This window comes from Solanum dulcamara, chromosome 1 (genome assembly GCF_947179165.1).
Source record: "Solanum dulcamara chromosome 1, daSolDulc1.2, whole genome shotgun sequence".
NCBI classification, from domain to species: Eukaryota; Viridiplantae; Streptophyta; class Magnoliopsida; order Solanales; family Solanaceae; genus Solanum; species Solanum dulcamara.
Genome location: NC_077237.1, coordinates 37,448,803 through 37,469,055, shown reverse-complemented (window position 1 = coordinate 37,469,055; position 20,253 = coordinate 37,448,803). Strand labels below are relative to the sequence as shown.

The window sequence follows — 20,253 nt, the reverse complement described above, 5'->3', positions numbered from 1 at the left end:
AACTACAACTTTCTAACTTATAAATCTATAACAAACTACCCATAGGAATCATTTCCTCATTCACACTTCTCGATTAGTATTTTGGTTAGTTAAGAACTTTAACGGAAATTGGGCAGCATGTCCCTTATATAACTCGCCTAATCCGGACTTCCAATTAATCTCCAATTAACACAGTCATACCAACAACAACCAACACCATCCATATACAATAAAACTACTTCAACATTATTCAATACAAGTTCCAAATAGCCCACCCAAAATCACGACATCAAAATACAGTTTTCGATCTTTATTTCCTAAAATCACAACAACACTGAAAGGAGCATACTGTGGCTACGAATAGTAGAACTTATACACATTTATAACCACCTTTCCAACCCTTCAACATATACAAATTACCTTCAAACACAATACCATAATAACGACAACACTAACCAAACTTTAATCCAACTTAGAACGGCCTCAATTTTGTCCATTTACAACGTCAATAATAACTATGTAATTTTCTTACCTCCAACATCACTTAACACAATTAATCTTTTTATTACAACATCATTAACTCCAATTTGAAAGGAAGAAACCCTACCTTAGCAACTTGGCTCCGCAACTCGACTGAAAATTGATGGACTTCTCGTTGAACTTTATTGCTGCCCCAATAATTAATTTATGTTGTTAAACACCTTCATTTGATCGAAGAATACCTTAGATAATTAATTTACGGATCAAAATTGGAGGACTTACCTTGCTGTATCCCTTGTCGTGGCTCTTTCTTCTTCTTTCTCTCTATTTTTCTCTAAGCTTCTCTAAGTGTAGAAGATGAGAAATGAGGGCTTAGTCACAGTTAGACATATATATATCCCTCTCTTGAGAGTGACATGTGTCATCCCCTAAGGGTGACACATGTCCAGCCCCTAGGCATCCACATCAGCCCCTGCACCCACCCAGGTGCTGCTACATGGCGGGGTGGGGTCCACCTTAGTAGGTACATCACCTACTCATTCTAAGTAGGTGCATCACCTCCTTACTCCAAGTAGGTGCATCACCTACTTACTCATTTTCCGTGGGTTTGTAATCTCGTCTCCCTTTAAGAACCTACGTAATCCTTCCTACTTAAGCTCGATATGTACTCAAGTAGCTTAATTATGTAAGACATCCAAATCGATAGCTTACGCAAGTAGGTCGATTACCACGACTCATTATTTGGCCTCCAACTCCTTTCAAATCCCTCTAAACTTATTTCCAACCATCACTACTCACACAGAACTTTAAGGATAACATGGATCATATGGCAACCTTTCAGGAAAAAAAATGTTCCAATGTACAAAAGTGCGGGGTATAATAAAAACTCAGACCATCCCTACTCCTCTAAACGATACTTTCCTCTGCCTAATACCTAAATTAAAAATAATAAACAAATATAAAACTTTTGACCTATTGGTTTATACAACACTATTTATAAGGTAGTCACCAAAATTATTGCTAACTACATTAACCTTTCTTGGACAAGTTCATTAGTCCTCAACAAACTAGTTTCCTTAAGGGTAGAAGAGCTTGTAATAATGCTATTCTTGTTCAGGAAATTATTCATTACATGTCCAATAGCAAATGCTCTAAAGGGAGTCTTGTTCTTACAATAGACTTGGAAAAAGCTTTTGACCATATCAACTGGTCTTTTGTCTACCGTACTCTTTTATTCTTCAAATTTCCTCTAAAAATCACTAAGCTTATCATGAGTTGCATAAGCACTAGTAGGATTTCCATCCATGTTAATGGTACTAGAACATAACTTTTTTCCCCTCTAGGGGTATCCGTCAAGGCAATCCAATATCTCCATATATATTCATTCTATGTATGGAGACACTCTCAAATTACATTAGCCATCAGGTTGGTCTCCTCAAGTGGGATCTAATTACCCTTTTGAGAAAAGGCCAGCCCCTTTCCCATTTCTTCTACGCTGATGATCTAACCCGTATGACCAAAGCCTACTCTAAATCTATCAACACCATTCACTGTACGCTCTCCATTTTTCGTCAACTTTCTAAACAAAAAATAAGCCCTCTTAAATCAAAGGTTTTGTTCTCTAATACTTGTCTAGATGCTACTCGTATCAGGTCCAAATGCTCCTCTAAATACATTACACTGATAATTTTGGCAGGTATGTAGGTTTCCCAATTCTTAAGAAGAATCCTAAGCCTCGGGACTTCCAATACATTTTGCACAATTTGAGAGGTAAATTTTCTAAATGGAAACTAAATTCCCTTAGTTTGGCAGATCGCCTAACTTTCATCAAATCAAATCTAGATGCTATTCCATCCTACACTATGCAATACTTTATCCTTCCATAGAGTATCTGTAAGGACATAGATAAGATCTAGAAGGACTTCCTTTGGGGCTCTAATACTCAAAAAAGGAAATTACACTACATTAACTGGGACTTAATGACAAAGCCCTAGTGCAATGGAGGCCTGGGAATTTCAAATTCCCTTGATAAAAACCTCGCTAGTATGGACAGTCTCGTCTAGAGACTTCTCACCAATTATAAATCCCTGTGGGCTTGCACTCTGATTAGTAAATATGGTTCTAGGACTTCTCAAACTAGCTCCTCCTTTATTTGGTGTAATATTCTGATTGGAGGTAAGCTATGCGCTAAAGGTGTAGCTTGGTCCCCGGGCTCAAGGAAAGTCATTGATTTCTGAAAATATAGTTGGATTCCTAATACTCCCCCGTTTAGAACTCTAATCTAAGGACCCTTAAACTATAATGAAAATACTATCAAGCTTTCTAACATTTTGAATAATGGTAACTGGAACTGGATAGTCTTTCTATAGCCATTCCTGATGATATTAAGAATAGATCCAGATAACGGAACTGATTACTCTTTCTAATGGATTTGGTCGCTTGCACTTCTTATGGTTATGTTCATATAATAGAGTCCTCCCTAATTCGTACCTTCACCATTTAGGGTTCACTGCTGATCCTTCTTGTTGAACCTACCATATCGTAACTGAAACTATCACTCACATATTCTTGGAATGCCATTTGGTTAAGAAATTCTGGCTAGATATGAGGTTACATCATATCGCCAATACCCAACTCCACTAGCTTCAAAACCTCTATGATCTGGACATATCCCTTAATAATAATGATAATAATCTTACTTGGAAAGATTTTTACCCTTTTGCTTTATGCCACATTTGGTTGCAAAGAAACCAAAAAGTTTTTGCAAAAGACCCCATTATTACTCCATCTGCACTACTTTGGCTGATTATGATGTATGCGTTTGAGTTTAAGCTCTTGAACACCTCTCCTGCTCATAACTCCCTTAAAAAAGAAATTTTAATCTATTGGTCCCCCTCTACTGTTAATTATTATAAGCTACTATGGATGGTGTATTCATAAAAAAAAACCAAATAGGAGGACTTGGCAGAGTTGTTAGAGATCCAAATGATAATTAGGTTATTGATTTTTATAAAAAAAATAAGTGTTTTTACCCACACTTTGGTGGAATTTCAGGCCCTAGTACTTGGTTTACAGCTGGCCCTCGACAGAGAAATGATACCAATCGAAGTTGAAACTGACTCCACTGAGGTAATTGAACTTCTTCACTCACCCCATTTATCACTCTATGTTGGGATTCATGCAGGTCATTGTTGAGGAGGCTAGGGAATCTAATGGCCCGCCATAGCTTTTGCCAAGCCAACAACTAGCTGTCTTTTTGGCCAAAAAAGGTTGCAATCTAATCTAAGTATCGTCAATCAACTCCCTATTTTGGTAGCTCCTCCAGAAAAGGCTTATCCCATTTTGCGTGTAGACAAAGACGGAGTAGTATCTACTAGATCAATATCATTGTCTACCTATACTAAACTAGCAACCTTAGGCAACCTTAGTGTGATGGATAACAGCAATACTAATAGAGATGCTAGCAATATAGTTTCTATTATTGATGCTAATAGTACTATTTCAATTCCTTTTGTAGTATCCTAAAGTTATTTAACGAAATTATCCCTGGTTACCAAAAAAAAAAACCCACATAAATCTACCCCGGCATCAATTTTAAAAACGGCCAAACCCATCGGTATCCCCCTAAAGTTGGCACCAACTTTCACTTAGACACCTAAACCAAAAGATGTTCATTTTAGACACCTCAAGTAAGGTCCTGATGTGTCATTTTGACACTTTTTAAATAATCTGAAGTTGGAGTTAAGAGCGTGTATTACACTTTCGTCCACATGGATTAGTTGATCAATTATATTATGCCAACACTGTCTTCTTTACACATCATATAGCTTTAAGATTTAAAGGGTCAAAAGTTGATTTTCAACTCCATTTTCTCTTCTTCAGTTCAAAAACCCATTTTATCTTCTTCATTTCAATGATCAAAATCCTAGGTAAGAATATGAAAGTTCAATTTTTCTTGATTTTCATTCAATTCTTAGTTAGTACTAACTGTTATGTTAGTTTATGTTGCTAATTTCCAGGTTTAAATGTTGAAATCTAGTGTTGGAGATTACATTTTTGTTTTCTCCGTCACCACTCTTAGTCACCACCGGTGTAGTCATCGCGATTTTCTCCGACTATTTGGTGATTAAAAGGGTTGTCATGGCGATTTTTTAAGTTTAGAGTTTTGGGGAGTACCCAATAGGCCGATGTAATTGACTAGTATCTCAAATCCGGCATCTTTGTTGCCTTTGAACTGGGTCGGATCGTATGTGATTTGAGTTATAATAGCTGCTGGGTAGAAAGATGAAGTTTCATTTGATCGAATATAGCATCTGATTTGATCTGAGTGGAACTTTCCGCCATGGCTGATTCTGATACTAATGCGAAAAAGTAAACTCAAAGGGTAAAACAGGAATAGGGAATTATGATGTATAGAAAGAGTATATTATTTCAAAAAGGGTAAAATAGGAATAGGGAATTATGATGTATAGAAAGAGTATATTATTGCAAATGAAATTTGAGAATGTTGAGAGTAAATGTTGACCGTGAATGTTGAGAGTAAATGTTGGCTCTGAATTGTTACTTTTAAAAAATCAATTACTAATTAACAATGGAAGAAAAAGAAAAAACTAGATCTAGGCAATGACAATGAGATTACAAAATCAAGGTCCAAAGCTATGGAGGAAAACTTTTAGAAAATGGAGAAGAAGAAGAACAAGAATTTTTTTTTAAAAAATAATACACACAATATGCCAAGTCAGCATAAAGTATCAAAATAACATATCAGGACCTTACTTGAGCTGTATAAAATGAACATCTCATGATTTAGGTGTGTAAGCGAAAGTTGATACCAACTTTAGGGCACGGGTTTGACCTCTAAAAAATGTAACTAATTTCAACCCAATACCCATCCCATCCCGCCCCGCCCACTTATGCGCGTCTATTCGGTTCTTTAATTGAGACTCGAGGTGTTTTTACCTGTCTTTTCTTGATACTGCTACTTGCCCGTCTTTCATCCTTAGAGGGTGAGATTAGAAAAAATGGAGAAAATGAACCAGACATTGGAGAAGATGAAAATGTTGGTGGGAATGGATGTAGAAGATGAAGCAGCAGCTCCTCAGCAAGAATCTTCATTTGCTTTCATGGATGATTTGAATCGCAACTGCACTTTATCTACCAAACAGGTAACCGTTATTCTTAAATTTCATTCCCAGTAAATGGGTAATTTCATTTTCTCTTCAATCCTTTCGGTTGTCATAGTCTTATAATTCAATACCAAGTAATTTTTTTGGTTGCGGTGGACTTATTGTATGATCTAATGTTGATTCGGTAGAAATAGTATTTCTCTCTTTAATTGGTTACATTTTTGAGCTAAAATGCACATCAATTCATTATTACTGTGTTTCATGACATGAGTATGAGCAATAGATACTTCAAATGGATCCCTTAAAATAACCTAAATAGCTAAAAACGTGTGGAATATCTGAATGTCCCTAAACCTTGTGCATTTTTGTATTGGATATACTAGGACTCGAGACCATAAATGCATATTCAAATTGTGAAACTGGGAATGAAAACTATTTTCCTCGCGTTAAGTTTGTGACTAGGTGATTGTCTAATAACGAGCCATTTAGATCTGTCTTGGGGAAAGCTTTTTGGGGGTCCGGGGTGGAAGTGTAGGTGGGGGTAGCTTAGATTTCTATTAAAAGACATTCAACTTTCACAGACTTCTTTTCCAAAGTTTTTTCTTGAGAACTTTGATCAAATATTGTCTTAACAGTTCCTTTAATGAGAGAAAAAAATGTGTTGGGATTGATAACTTGACATAAGTTAACCAACTTTTCGTTGACCAGCTTCTGTTTCAAAGTAGATGTACTGTAAAGAGGTTTGTACAAGTACCTCAATGCTATTAGGTTAAAATAATTATTGTAAGTACTTTGTGTATGATGACTTGAATTTAGAGCTAGAACTAGCGAAATTTAGAAGAATGGAAGAAATTCTAGAAACTCTAGCAATGGTAAAATCCTGGAATTGTGCTTTTAACTCACTTGACCTATCCTGCTTGGTGAAACGCTACATGCTAAAGAAATATCTTTCTGGCTGCTGGAATGGTACTCGAATAACATAATGGGAAGGTCACTGAATGGGTTAGTAGATTTTTCTAATAGATATACCTGTTTAGCATATTGGAAAACGGAATATACTTGTTAACTAAGCTGTCTGAAAAATAAAATGCTGTAGTTAGTAGTTAAATATTACTGAAAATATCTCTATCTAGGGATATTCTGAGCAGGGGGTTTCTGTGTCTCTGTTTTAGACGACTTCATAATTAAAGCACTTGTATCAGGGGAAACAATAAATTTTAAGATTGGTAAGAGCTCAAGAGATTGGATCCCAAATGTGGGCTCATTTGTATGAATCCTTGAGAGAACTAAGGAGGATAAATTCAACCAATGTAGAAAGTTTATACAGATGAATCTTCACAATCTTATCCCATCACCTTGAAACATTGTATGCTTCCTGTCACGACCCAAGCATAGGGCCTAGGCGTAACATGACGAATGAGACACCCGGAGGTACCTCACCCAAGCCTCTTAGCATTCATTTAGCTTTTCATAGGTAATGACATCCAAGAATAAGTGGAAATAAATGAGGATAATGGGACTAAGGGAAAACAACATAGCATGAAAGTGATACACAACATCAAACATCGTCTATTTGTCCAACAATACCTCTATTACTTTAGACTTGACAGGAGCTAAGACATGTCCTTAGCTCACCCTCATAATAAATGAAACTAAGTACTGAAAGGAATCCGAACGTCTATACAAATCATAAGCTAGAAAGGTAAAGGGGTATTGTTCCCGAAACATGGGAACTCACCAAGGTAGTAGCTTTCAACGATCAAACTAGCCACGTGGAGCTGAATGTGGAGCAACGCCGGTCCTTACATGGTGATATTATGTATGCAAAAGATTATGCGTTAATACTTTGAATGTACTAAGTATGTAGGCATGCATGGACATTAAAGGAACGTTTGAACATTAATGAAGTATGAGACATAGTGTAATGCATGCATAATCAATCATGAGAATAACATTTGAAATATTCATTTGTGGGATGATGACTGTAACTGACATTTAAGACCATGCGAGCTATTACATGAAATCCAACACAAGCCCCTACGTTTGGCATGGGGAGACTACTTTCCGGGTAGAACTTCGTCAACTTCATTCATTTCTTTAACTTTAACTTTAAGAGCTATTTGTGGAACCACTAGCTTGCCTACAAGGACTCCTATGTTGGTGCATAGTTAATGAGACAAGGAGTTGCTACTAGGATTCCCTTACCGAATTCCAGCTCAATGCCTCATTCGGTGCTAAGTCAGTCCCACGGAATAGTTTATATAATAAGAACATAGTCATTTACATAGCTTTAGACTATCAAAACATCATTCGGTAGAATAGCTCATAAAAACTTTAATTTGATTCACACAAGTGGAGTGCATCATTTCATAATCATTTCATCAATCTTTCATTTCTTGAGACTCCCTTTAATCATAAACATTTGCTTTCATAAACATTTATTTTGGAGTCGAAGCTTTCAATTCAAACCTCAATGAGAACATAGCAAAACTAGGTGGGTTCTATTCATTCAACCTTTAAATCATTTAAAACAATGCTAGCGTACATGAGAGTAATGAAATGCATCAATTTAGATATCTTTGAAACAACCCACCAAAACACCTTAAAAACCCTTTCATGCCTTCATATAGGGATCTTTAATAAAATCATCAATTTCATGCAATTAAGAGTCAATATAGACTAAGATAGATAAGTAAACTTTAAATAAACAACAATCCATGCATTTGGAGTCATAGCATAAAAATCCATAAGATTCCACCATTGAATTGAACTATGAAGTTGGAAAACATTTGGGCTTCATGGGTGGAAGAACCCATGAATGAGACCCACATACCTTGGGGAATGAATCCCTAATGCAAGCTTGAAAATAATGGAGACTTGAAGATATCTTGAAATGAAATCCTAACTTGGCTTGAAACCCTTGGGAGAACTTGAGAGAAAAAAACTGTGTTTTTGAGTCTAAGTGTAAGAAATGAGGGGTTTGGGATAGTTTAAGGCTTTTAGACAGGTCAATTCAGGCCCCAAAATGACCACACCTTGATCATAAAACACAGGAAAAAAATTAAAATACCCTTTTTAAATCTGGCAGGACTAGGCTTCGCGGGGACCTTCACGGTTCGTGGTTGTGTCCCGTGATGTTGACTTGGAGAAAGATTTTGAAAGTCTATATGGAGTCTCTGAACTTCCTCCATGGAGACCTTCACGGTCCGTGGAGGGCATCTTGGCTCGTGACACGTGGTCGTGATGTAGGTCCTACAGAAGGCCTGCAGAGTAACCACCACGAAAACACACCACGGTCCGTGAAGAGCTCCACGGCCTGTGGTGGTTGTCCGTGGTCCTTGCCTTGGAAAGTTTCCTGGGGCCTTAGGGGAGGGGTCACCACGGTCCATGTTGCTCACCGCGGCTCGTGGTCCCTCATCATGGTCCCTTCCCTGTAGGTATGAGTCTCTGAATCCCCACCGTGCGTGGTGCTCACCACGGCCCGTGATGGCCTTCCGTGGTCATCACTAGTGCTAGTTTCTGCATTTTCCTGAGATTTCATCCTTTGTTCCTCATTTTAGGGCTTTCCAACTTTCGGGGTCTTATAATATCTCTCCCTTAGGAACATTCGTCCTCGAATGAGAATCATTAGCATAGAAAAGGACATGACACGAGGACTAGCAGCCCAACATGAATACAATGACACTCAAAATGCATAAAACTCTTGATCTTTAAACTTAGCATAAAACATGACTTTAAAACTCAACTTCATGAACATGCATGCATATGAGGACTTAGGAAAATCTAAAACATCGGAGTCTTAAACATTTGAACATGAATAACTTAGTACCTTAGGCTTGATTAAAATGAAAGAAACGCTTCATCATATCCGCTTTCGCTTTCGCTTCCCATGTAGCGCTTTCACCTTGTTGATTTCTCCAAAGGACTTTGACGGATGCAACTTTCTTTGTTCCTCAATATCTTAACTTGCCGGTCCAAAATTTCAATCGGAACCTCTTAATAGGTCAAGTTTTCTTTAACATTCACTACTTCCAATGGGACAATGGAACTAGGATCACCCACACATTTCCTCAACATAGACACATGGAACACATGATGAACCATAGTCATTTTCAATGGCAATTCGAACTCATAAGCAACCTTACCAACACGTCTCAAGATTCTATAAGGCCTTACATACCTAGGGCTCAATTTTCCCTTCTTACCAAATCGAACTACACCCTTCATGGTGAAACCTTTAAGTATACCCAATCATCCATATTAAACTCAAGATCCCTTCTCCTAGTATCGGAATAGGACTTTTGACGACTTTGAGCCGTCTTCAACCTTTCTCTAATGACTCTCACCGTCTCCAAAGCATCAAGCACCAAATCGGGACCCAACAAGGTCATCTCACCTACTTCGAACCAACCAATCGGAGACCTACATCGTCTCCCATACAAAGCTTCAAATGGTGCCATCTCAATATGTGAGTGATAGCTATTATTATAGGTGAACTCAACAAGCTGTAGATGGTCATCCCAACCTCCCTTGAACTCCAACACACAAGCCCTTAACATATCCTCTAGTGTTGAAATTATCTATTCGGCTTGCCCATCGGTTTGAGGATGGAATGCGGTACTTGGCTTCACTTTAGTACCAAAACCCCTTTGAAACAATCTCCAAAAATGAGAAGTGAATTGAGTTCCACGATCCGAAATAATTGACAATGGCACACCATGCAATCTCACCAACTCCCGAATATACAACTTAGCATAATCTTCGGCACTATAAGATGTCTTGACCGGTAGGAAGTGAGCCGACTTTGTCATTCTATCAACAATCACCCAAATCGAGTCATGATGCTTCCAAGTACGAGGCAAACCCACTACAAAATCGATATTCACACCTTCCCACTTCCAAGTAGGAATTTCAATGTCTTGTGCTAGGCCACCCGGTCTCTGGTGTTCGGCCTTAACTTGTTGGAAATTTAGGCATTCGGCCACGAACCTCGCTATGTCCCTTTTCATGCCACCCCACCAATAAAACTCTTTTAAGTCTTGGTACATTTTTGTTAAACCGGGATGAATAGAATATAAAGAATTATGAGTCTCCTTCAAGATTAAACTCCTTAGGGCATCCACATCCCGAAAACATAACTGACCTTGGTAGTGTAGTACCCTATCTCCCCCTTTTGAAAAAACCTCTACCTTCTTTTCCTTCATCAACTTCTTTAACTCTACAGATGTCGGATCAAGGTCTTGTTTTGACTTAACATCCATCATCAAAGATGATTCGGACCCGTTATGAACCAACATACCACCATCATCGGAACCACTCGACTTCACCCCTAACCTAGCCAACCGATGAACATCTTTCACCAACTCCCTTTTTCCTTCATCCACATGAGCCACACTCTCCATAGATACTCTACTAAGTGCATCAACAACAACATTGGCCTTACCTGGATGGTAATGCACACTCATGTCATAGTCTTTGAGGAGTTCAAGCCACCTCCTTTGCCTTAGATTGAAGTCCTTTTGGGTGAACACATATTGGAGACTTTTGTGATTGGTGAACACATCCACATGTACCCCATAGAGATAATGCCGCCAAATCTTTAAAGTAAATACAACGGCCGCTAACTCAAGATCATGGGTAGGGTAGTTACGCTCATGCACTTTCAATTGTCTAGAAGCATAGGCTATAACCTTACCGTTTTGCATCAAGACACAACCCAAACTAATCTTTGAAGCATCACAATACACCACAAACCCTTCTAATCCTTTCGGTAGAGTCAAAATAGGAGCGGAGGTAAGTTGATCTTTCAAAGTTTGGAAACTCTTTTCACAATCATTCATCCATATAAATTTTGCCTTCTTTGAGATCAATTTCGTCATAGGGGATGAGAGAAGAGAATCCTTCAAAAATCTTCTATAGTGCCCGGCTAGACCCAAAAAGCTCCTAATATCTGAAGGAGACAAGGGTCTAGGCCAATTCTTGACCGTCTCCGTTTTCTTAGGATCAACCTCGATCCCATCACCAGACACTATGTGACGAAGAAACGCCACCTCTTTCAACCAAAATTTGCACTTACTAAATTTGGCAAACAATTGCCTTTCCCTCAAGGTTTGAAGCACAACCCTCAAGTGATTCTTATGTTCTTCCTCACCCGAGAGTAAATCAAGATGTCATCAATGAAGACCACCACAAAAGTATCAAGGTACGGTTTGAACACCCTATTCATTAGATCTATAAACTTTGCCGGCACATTCGTCAACCCAAACGACATCACCACAAACTCAAAGTGACCATACCGTGTTCCAAATGTCATCTTGGGAATGTCACACTCACTTACCCTTAGTTGATGATAGCAAGACCGGAGATCAATCTTTCAGACTGACTTGCTCCTTGCAATTGATTAAACAAATCATCTATCCTAGGAATTGGGTACTTGTTCTTAATGGTCACCTTGTTCAATTGACGGTAATCTATGCACATCTGAAGCGACCCATCCTTCATCCTTACAAACAACACGGGAGCACCCCATGGTGAAATACGTGGCCTTATGAACCCTTTCTCTAACAAGTCCTTCAATTGTTCCTTTAACTCTTTTAATTCTGTCGGGGCCATTCGGTAGGGAGGAATAGAGATAGGTTGGGTATCGAGGAGGAGATCGATACCAAAATCAACTTTTCTTTTGGGAGGGATACCGGGAAGGTCATCGGGGAAGACATCGAGAAACTCATTAACTACGAGAACCGACTCAAGAGAAGGACTTTGGAGTCGACATCCCTAACCTTCACAATGTGGTAAACGCAACCTTTAGCAATCAATTTTCGGGCTTTAAGACAAGAAATGAACCTACCCTTCACTACCAAATTTTGACTCTTCCATTCAAGAATAGATTCATTTGGGAATTGAAACTTGACTCAACGAGTCCTACAATCTATGGAAGCATAAGATGCATGTAATCAATCCATCCTAAGTATAACATCAAAATCTACCATGTCAAGCTCAATGAGATCACAAGGAACAACTTTATGCAAGATCGACAAGGGACAACACTTATAGACTTTTCTAGCAACAAGCGACTCACCAACGGGAGTAGACACCAAATAGGGCTCATTAACATTTCGGGTGACACACCAAACTTATTAGCTAGGAATGGAGTAACAAACAACAAATTTGCATCCGGATCTAATAATGCATATACATCAAAAGCAAAGACCTTTAACATACCGGTAACAACATTGGGTGCTTCCTCAACCTCTTGTCTCCCATGCAAGGCATAAAAGCGGTTGGTGCGTTAGCCACCTTCTTGAGCTTGTTGTCCTTGAGCAATTTGTCCTTGAGGCCTACCACCACCACCTCTACAATATCTAGCATGGTGTCCCGATTTACCATATTTGAAGCATGCATTGGAGTCGGCTAAGCATTCCCCTTTGTGAGTCCTTCCACACTTCTTGCAAGCGGGGAAAGCTTGAGCACCAACATTCTCTCTAGCATGCATTGGAGTCGGCTAAGCATTCCCCTTTGTGAGTCCTTCCACACTTCTTGCAAGCGGGGAAAGCTTGAGCACCAACATTCTCTCTTGGAACCATCAGGTTAGCACTCTTGTCCTTGTTGAACCTTGGAGGAGTATTGGTGGAACCTTGTCCTACAAACCGTTGCCCACCTTGGCCCTTTCCACTACCACCATAGCGGGACCTTTGAGGATTGAACCCTCCACCATCAACTGTAGCCTTCTTGAACCCTCTTGACCTCTCCCTCAACTTTTCTTCCTTAATTTGTTCCGCATAAGTCATGAGTTGGGAGATATCCATCTCCTTGACCAACATGGCCGTCTTGCACTCTTTGGATACCAAACTAGAAACACCGGAAATAAACTTGCTCATCCTTGCCCTTGGATCGAAGACCATGAAAGGAGCATATTTAGACAATTTGGTGAACTTGAGGGCATATTCTCTCACACTCATGCCCCTGGGCGAAGATTGATGAATTCTTGGATCTTTGCCTCCCTTAGTTCTAACGGAAAGAAATGGTTTAGGAAGGCACTCTTGAACTCTTCCCATCCTATAGGCTCCATATCTTCGCCCCTCTCCACAACCCATTGCTCATACCAAACCCTTGCCACGCCTTTGAGTTCATAGGCCACTAGCTCGGCCTTCTCATTTGGGGCACACCCATTATAGCCAGAATTTGGTAAACCTTCTCAATAAACTCCATAGGGTCCTCATCTACCTTAGAACCATCGAGCTCGGGCAGATTCATTCTCTTGAAGTTCCGAATCCTAGAAGCCGGAGTAGGCACTTGAGGAGGAATAGGAACACCTTGATTCCCTTGGTTGGCTACAGCTTGAGCCAACAATGTGATAATATTTCGGAATTCTGCCTAGGTCACTCCCTCCTCATGATGTGGAGCTTCGAGAACCAGAGGGGCTTGGTCCTCATTATCAACCCTTGCTCTAGGTGGAGGTGCTCTTCCTCGAAGCATTATCTAGAGAACACAAAATGGTTTGTTAGTTAGAGGAAATCTTAGGACACTCTAGTGCATGACATGAATTTGAAAGAAGTGAAAACTTTCCTCAACATCCCATAGTCTCCTATTCATAGTTGTGGTGCGCTTCACAACCATAAACAAGACCCTATTCGACGTGGTATGTTGGACTCCGAGAACCATTAATAACCTAGAGCTTTGATACCAAGTTTGTCATAACCCAAGCCTAGGGCCTAGGCGTGACACGGCGAATGAGGCACCCGGAGGTACCTCACCCAAGCCTCTTAGCATTCATTTAGCTTTTCATAGGTAATGACATCCAAGAATAAGTGGAAATAAATGAGGATAATAGGACTAAGGGAAAACAACATAGCATGAAAGTGATACACAACATCAAACATCGTCTATTTGTCCAACAATACCTCTATTACTTTAGACTTGACAGGAGCTAAGACATGTCCTTAGCTCACCCTCATAATAAATGAAACTAAGTACTGAAAGGAATCCGAACGTCTATACAAATCATAAGCTAGAAAGGTAAAGGGGTATTGTTCCCGAAACATGGGAACTCACCAAGGTAGTAGCTTTCAACGATCAAACTAGCCACGTGGAGCTGAATGTGGAGCAACGCCGGTCCTTACATGGTGATATTATGTATGCAAAAGATTATGCGTTAATACTTTGAATGTACTAAGTATGTAGGCATGCATGGACATTAAAGGAACGTTTGAACATTAATGAAGTATGAGACATAGTGTAATGCATGCATAATCAATCATGAGAATAACATTTGAAATATTCATTTGTGGGATGATGACTGTAACTGACATTTAAGACCATGCGAGCTATTACATGGAATCCAACATAAACCCCTACGTTGGCACGGGGAGACTACTTGCCGGGTAGAACTCCGTCAACTTCATTCATTTCTTTAACTTTAAATTTAAGGGCTATTTGTGGATCTACTAGCCTAAGCCTACAAGGGCTCCTATGTTGGCACATAGTTAATGAGACAAGGAGTTGCTACTAGGATTCCCTTACCGAATTCCAGCTCAATGCCTCATTCGGTGCTAAGTCAGTCCCACGGAATAGTTTATATAATAAGAACATAGTCATTTACATAGCTTTAGACTATCAAAACATCATTCGGTAGAATAGCTCATAAAAACTTTAATTTGATTCACACAAGTGGAGTGCATCATTTCATAATCATTTCATCAATCTTTCATTTCTTGAGACTCCCTTTAATCATAAACATTTGCTTTCATAAACATTTATTTTGGAGTCGAAGCTTTCAATTCAAACCTCAATGAGAACATAGCAAAACTAGGTGGGTTCTATTCATTCAACCTTTAAATCATTTAAAACAATGCTAGCGTACATGAGAGTAATGAAATGCATCAATTTAGATATCTTTGAAACAACCCACCAAAACACCTTAAAAACCCTTTCATGCCTTCATATAGGGATCTTTAATAAAATCATCAATTTCATGCAATTAAGAGTCAATATAGACTAAGATAGATAAGTAAACTTTAAATAAACAACAATCCATGCATTTGGAGTCATAGCATAAAAATCCATAAGATTCCACCATTGAATTGAACTATGAAGTTGGAAAACATTTGGGCTTCATGGGTGGAAGAACCCATGAATGAGACCCACATACCTTGGGGAATGAATCCCTAATGCAAGCTTGAAAATAATGGAGACTTGAAGATATCTTGAAATGAAATCCTAACTTGGCTTGAAACCCTTGGGAGAACTTGAGAGAAAAAAACTGTGTTTTTGAGTCTAAGTGTAAGAAATGAGGGGTTTGGGATAGTTTAGATCTTGTAGATAGGTCAATTCAGTCCCCAAAACGACCACACTTTGATCATAAAACACAGGAAAAGACTAAAATACCCCTTAAAACACAGGAAAAGACTAATATACGGCCCGTGGTGGTCGTCCGTGGTCCTTGCCTTGGAAAGTTTCCCGGGGCCTTAGGGGAGGGGTCACCACAGAGGGCACTACAGTCCGTGGTGCTCACCGCGGTCCGTAGTTCCTCATCGTGGTCCCTTTCCTGCAGGTCCGAGTTTCTGAATCCCCGCCACGGTGGCTCACCAAAAGGCATGGTGCTCACCACGGCCCGTGATGGCCTTCTTTGGTCATCACTGGTGCCAGTTTCTGCATTTTTCTTAGATTTCATCCTTTGTTCCTCGTTTTAGGACTTTCCAACTTCCGGGGTCCTACACTTCCCTTTCAACCTCCTTACAAGGTTCAACAATGTGAACTTTTTTGTAGGTAACCGAGAATTAATTGCTCAATTAGGATGGATGATAAGTTAAAAGAAAAATTGAAGTAACTAGATGATCTTCGGAAGACACTAACAGCATAGTCAATTTGTTTGAATAACAAACTTTTTAATGTTGATCTCAAGAGGCATGATGTATCAAGAAGTGATATGGTACTGCTGAATCCTGGTTTAATACTTTGATATTTATGGATGCCGATATACTCCCTCTGTGCCAATTAATGTGTCATACTTTTTGTTTTAGTCTGTCCAAAAAGAGTGTCATACTTCCCTATTTAGAAACAATTTATCATTAAACTTCCATTATTTTACCCTTTCTTAATTTATATCCATACAAATATCTAAAGCTTGTTTTATACTACAAGTCTCAAAAGTCGGTCTTTCTTAAACTTCGTGTCTAGTCAGGCACTGACACATAAATTGGGACGGAGGGAGTACTTAAAATATACAACATGTAATCTTTAGAGGATATGAAGAAAATATGCAGTTCATATAGTTAGCATATGAAAAAAACATGCAGTGGATATAGTTAGTAATTCATATCTTTGAGATTTTTTTTTTTTGGGTAAGGTAAGATTTTATTAAAAACAGTATCAAGATGATACTCTATCCTCCCCAGACCCCACTTGTGGGATTACACTACATTGGGTATGTTGTTGTAGTATCAAGATGATAATGAGAAAGTACTGAGAAAATGCAGGCTAGATTACATTAGAACCCTAAGCAATCTAGCATGTCCACCTTGTTATCTAAATTCATAACAACATTTCCATCTTTCCAATAGTACAGGTGGTGCAAACAACTATATTTCACAGTCTGCAACTGCTCCTTTTTGCCTTCAAAACACTTCTTATTTCTTTTTTTCCATATAGTCCAAGCTACGCTAAGAGGAGTAGCTCTCCAGATCTTCTATAAGGATGCATCTGGACATGCAGTTTCCCAGCACTCTAACACATTCCTGAACGCCATAGGACTTGTTCAATGAATGCAAAAGTTAGCTATGAACACAGTTCACACCTGCCAAGTAAATTTACAATTCAACAAAATATGGTTCACGGATACACAAGTAGCATCCGCTGCACACTATCCAACCCCTTTTATTCAAATTTTCTTGTGTTAGACATGCTTCATGAGAAACTAGCCAACCAAAGAAGGCAGCTTTTGTTGGGACTGTAGTCTTCCAGATCATCCTCTAGGGCCACTTTTGTACTTGCACTGGTTGAATAGCATTTAGTATCTTATAGAATGGACTGACAGTAAAAGAACCTTTTTTACTCGCTTCCCAGATAAGGCTATCTTCTCTATTTGGAATTAACACTACTGATTGCATCTTTTGGATAAATGAATCAACTTCTTGCATTTCCCTGTCAAAGAGATTCTTTCTATACTGGAAGTTCCATTCTTAATCAATAAATATATCTGCTAAGAGGACTTCCGGATTATAGGTCAATCTGTACAAATTGGGAAATTGAATTTTCAGCAAACCATAACCATCCCAATTATCTTCCCAAAGTCTGATCTTTTTCCCATTGCCTACCCTCAAAACAACATACTTGTTGAATCCTTCCATTGCCTACTCCATATGGAGTCTTCACTGCTTTAGGTGCTTAAAAGCCCTATCTTCCATAAATCACCTCTACCACTGCTTTCCAGGGAACCTTTTTCATAGCCATTAACATAGCAAGTTTTGATAGTGAGCTCTAAGATTTCTAACTCCCAGATCCCCTTCCTTCTTATGTTTTGTCACAATGCTCCATTTTACTAAATGAAAGTTCCTCCTTTCTGCATTACCTTCCCATAGGAATTGCCTTCTGATCTTATCAATATTCTTCTCCACACTAGCTGGCATAGGGATCAGAGACATTAGATAGGTTGTAATGCCATCAAGAACACTATTTACTAATGTCAATATGCTCCCAAATGATAGGTATTGTTGTTTCCAAGGAGCCAACTTTGTCCGTCTTACCTACTGTATTTGATCCAATATGGCTTCTGATTATTTAACCAATTTTTGCATTAAACATTGATGTGATGTAATCAGATTTCAGATTTTGGATGAAAACACAAAACAGTCCAAAAATATATGAAATTACTATAACTTAGTAATTAGAGGTAGGTTAATTAGAATGTCATTCAGAAATGTTCATGTGATTGTCTAACATCATGCGCTCCATTATAAAGTTGATAACATAGGGCTAAGTCAATAATCTTTACGTAGATTAGGATGGGCCTTGTTGAGTGTACATGAACATATGTTATAGTGTCAGTCACATGTGTAACTCCCCAATGAAACATGTTTGCTTTAAGCCTTTAACAGATGGCCATCTTTGGACAATTTGGGAAACAAGTACCAGTGGTTGTAAAAAAAAGAAAATAAGGTATAAGACATCTTCATATCTTCCTCACATGTCATGTTGGACATTGCATTGAAGCACGTTGCAGCATCTGAAATCACAGCATTATTTTATAATGATGTTTTTCGGTTCTTTAAGTACTTTGAAGAACCCAACCATTTAATACTCATTAGACATAGCTACATATAAAAAAATGAAGAATCCTTGTAAGATAGGCACCAAAGACAAGAGAGGATTCACAAATGCTGGATAAAGTGCCTGGAAGTTCTCAATCCCTAAGGAATGGACTTGTTAATTTTATGCCGACATGTGGCTTTGGTGTGTATTTACTTGTGAACGGGGTTTCTCATTATGCAATTTTCTTTATTGGGTTTCCAGATTTCTTCTCTCCTTTTAGTATGCCTCCTATATTGTCAGTATTGGGCTAAAAAGAATCTACTTTGTGATGACTACAACATGAAAAATGTTCAAGAAAATATAACACGTGCTTTTAGTGAGATTTAACCAAGGAGAACTAACTATGGTGATTAGTGGAAATGTCCACTGTCCGTTGGTCTATAAAATCCTCTGTGTTCAATTTTATTCATCTTAGAATGTGAGGCTTCAATACATCTATACTGAATTTTCTTGCATAAATTGAATGGGAAAACTAACTGCACTATGATATATGTAACCAGTGACCAACTATGCTCAACTTTTTTCTTTTCAACAGAGGCTTTATGGTTTTGCTATATGCTTAACAACTGGTATCGTCTGTACTCTCTTGGTTAGTTTCACTTCTTTAATTCCTTTCCTGCTTTCATTTCTGTGTCTAGTTCTTTTTGGTTCTTGGAATGCATTACATGGAGTCACAGATGTGTAGCCTATTGGTTCAACTTTTTCCAGTAAAAAAGAATTTCTTGCTTTATAGGTGACTGTTGTAGTGGGCTTTTGTCGTGTTGCGACTTATCTTTATAGGTGCTTGAGCTTTCAATCATTGCATGCTAGTTGCTTTCAGCTCATTAGAGCTTAAACAGTAACTTTTTTAGTAATTCTGCTTCGTTTTGAATTGTGATGCAACTCTAACCTGGTGTTGTTATACCTGTGGGCCTAGGGAGGATGCTTCACTTTCTTTATTATTCTTCTTTTAAAAGTATCATAGCTTTTAGCAAGAGTGATGATTACGGGAAGAGATGGCTGGATTAAAGTCTAGAATCTATTGTCATATACCATTTCTTATGTTGTCTGTGGGAGCAGAATGGGCTTATTTCTGGGTAGTATTGATCTAAGGAAGATATCTGGATTGGTGCTTTACAAATGTATTACAGGAGTAAAGGGGACTAGCTTTTTCTTTTCCAATCTCTTCATAGCAATGCTGAGGAATTAAGTCCTTGACAATGAATTTCTTACTTTGTTGACAAATTATATTTATTTTGAAAAGTAACATTTTGCAGTCGAGTCTTTTTGGTCATAATTATTGCACAGATATTATGTGCACCAGCAATGATCTCTTGTATACAAATTTGTTCAGAACTAATGGTTAAATTTAACTGGACATTAA

The 20,253-nt window shown here is 38.5% G+C and overlaps 1 protein-coding gene across 2 annotated transcripts in view; it reads left to right on the top strand.

The window, feature by feature from the left end:
- Window positions 1-5,381: 5,381 nt before the first annotated feature.
- Window positions 5,382-20,253, top strand: part of LOC129884034 (uncharacterized) — a 30,653-nt gene continuing 15,781 nt past the window's right edge. Inside the window, exons 1-2 of one of the 2 annotated variants that reach the window (XM_055959145.1) lie at window positions 5,382-5,624; window positions 19,426-19,459. In XM_055959145.1, coding sequence (XP_055815120.1) covers window positions 5,481-5,624; window positions 19,426-19,459 — 178 coding nt within the window. In that variant the 5' untranslated portion in view covers window positions 5,382-5,480. Of the gene's footprint in view, window positions 5,625-19,425; window positions 19,480-20,253 lie in introns of both variants that reach the window. The other variant, XM_055958581.1, reaches the window with a different exon arrangement.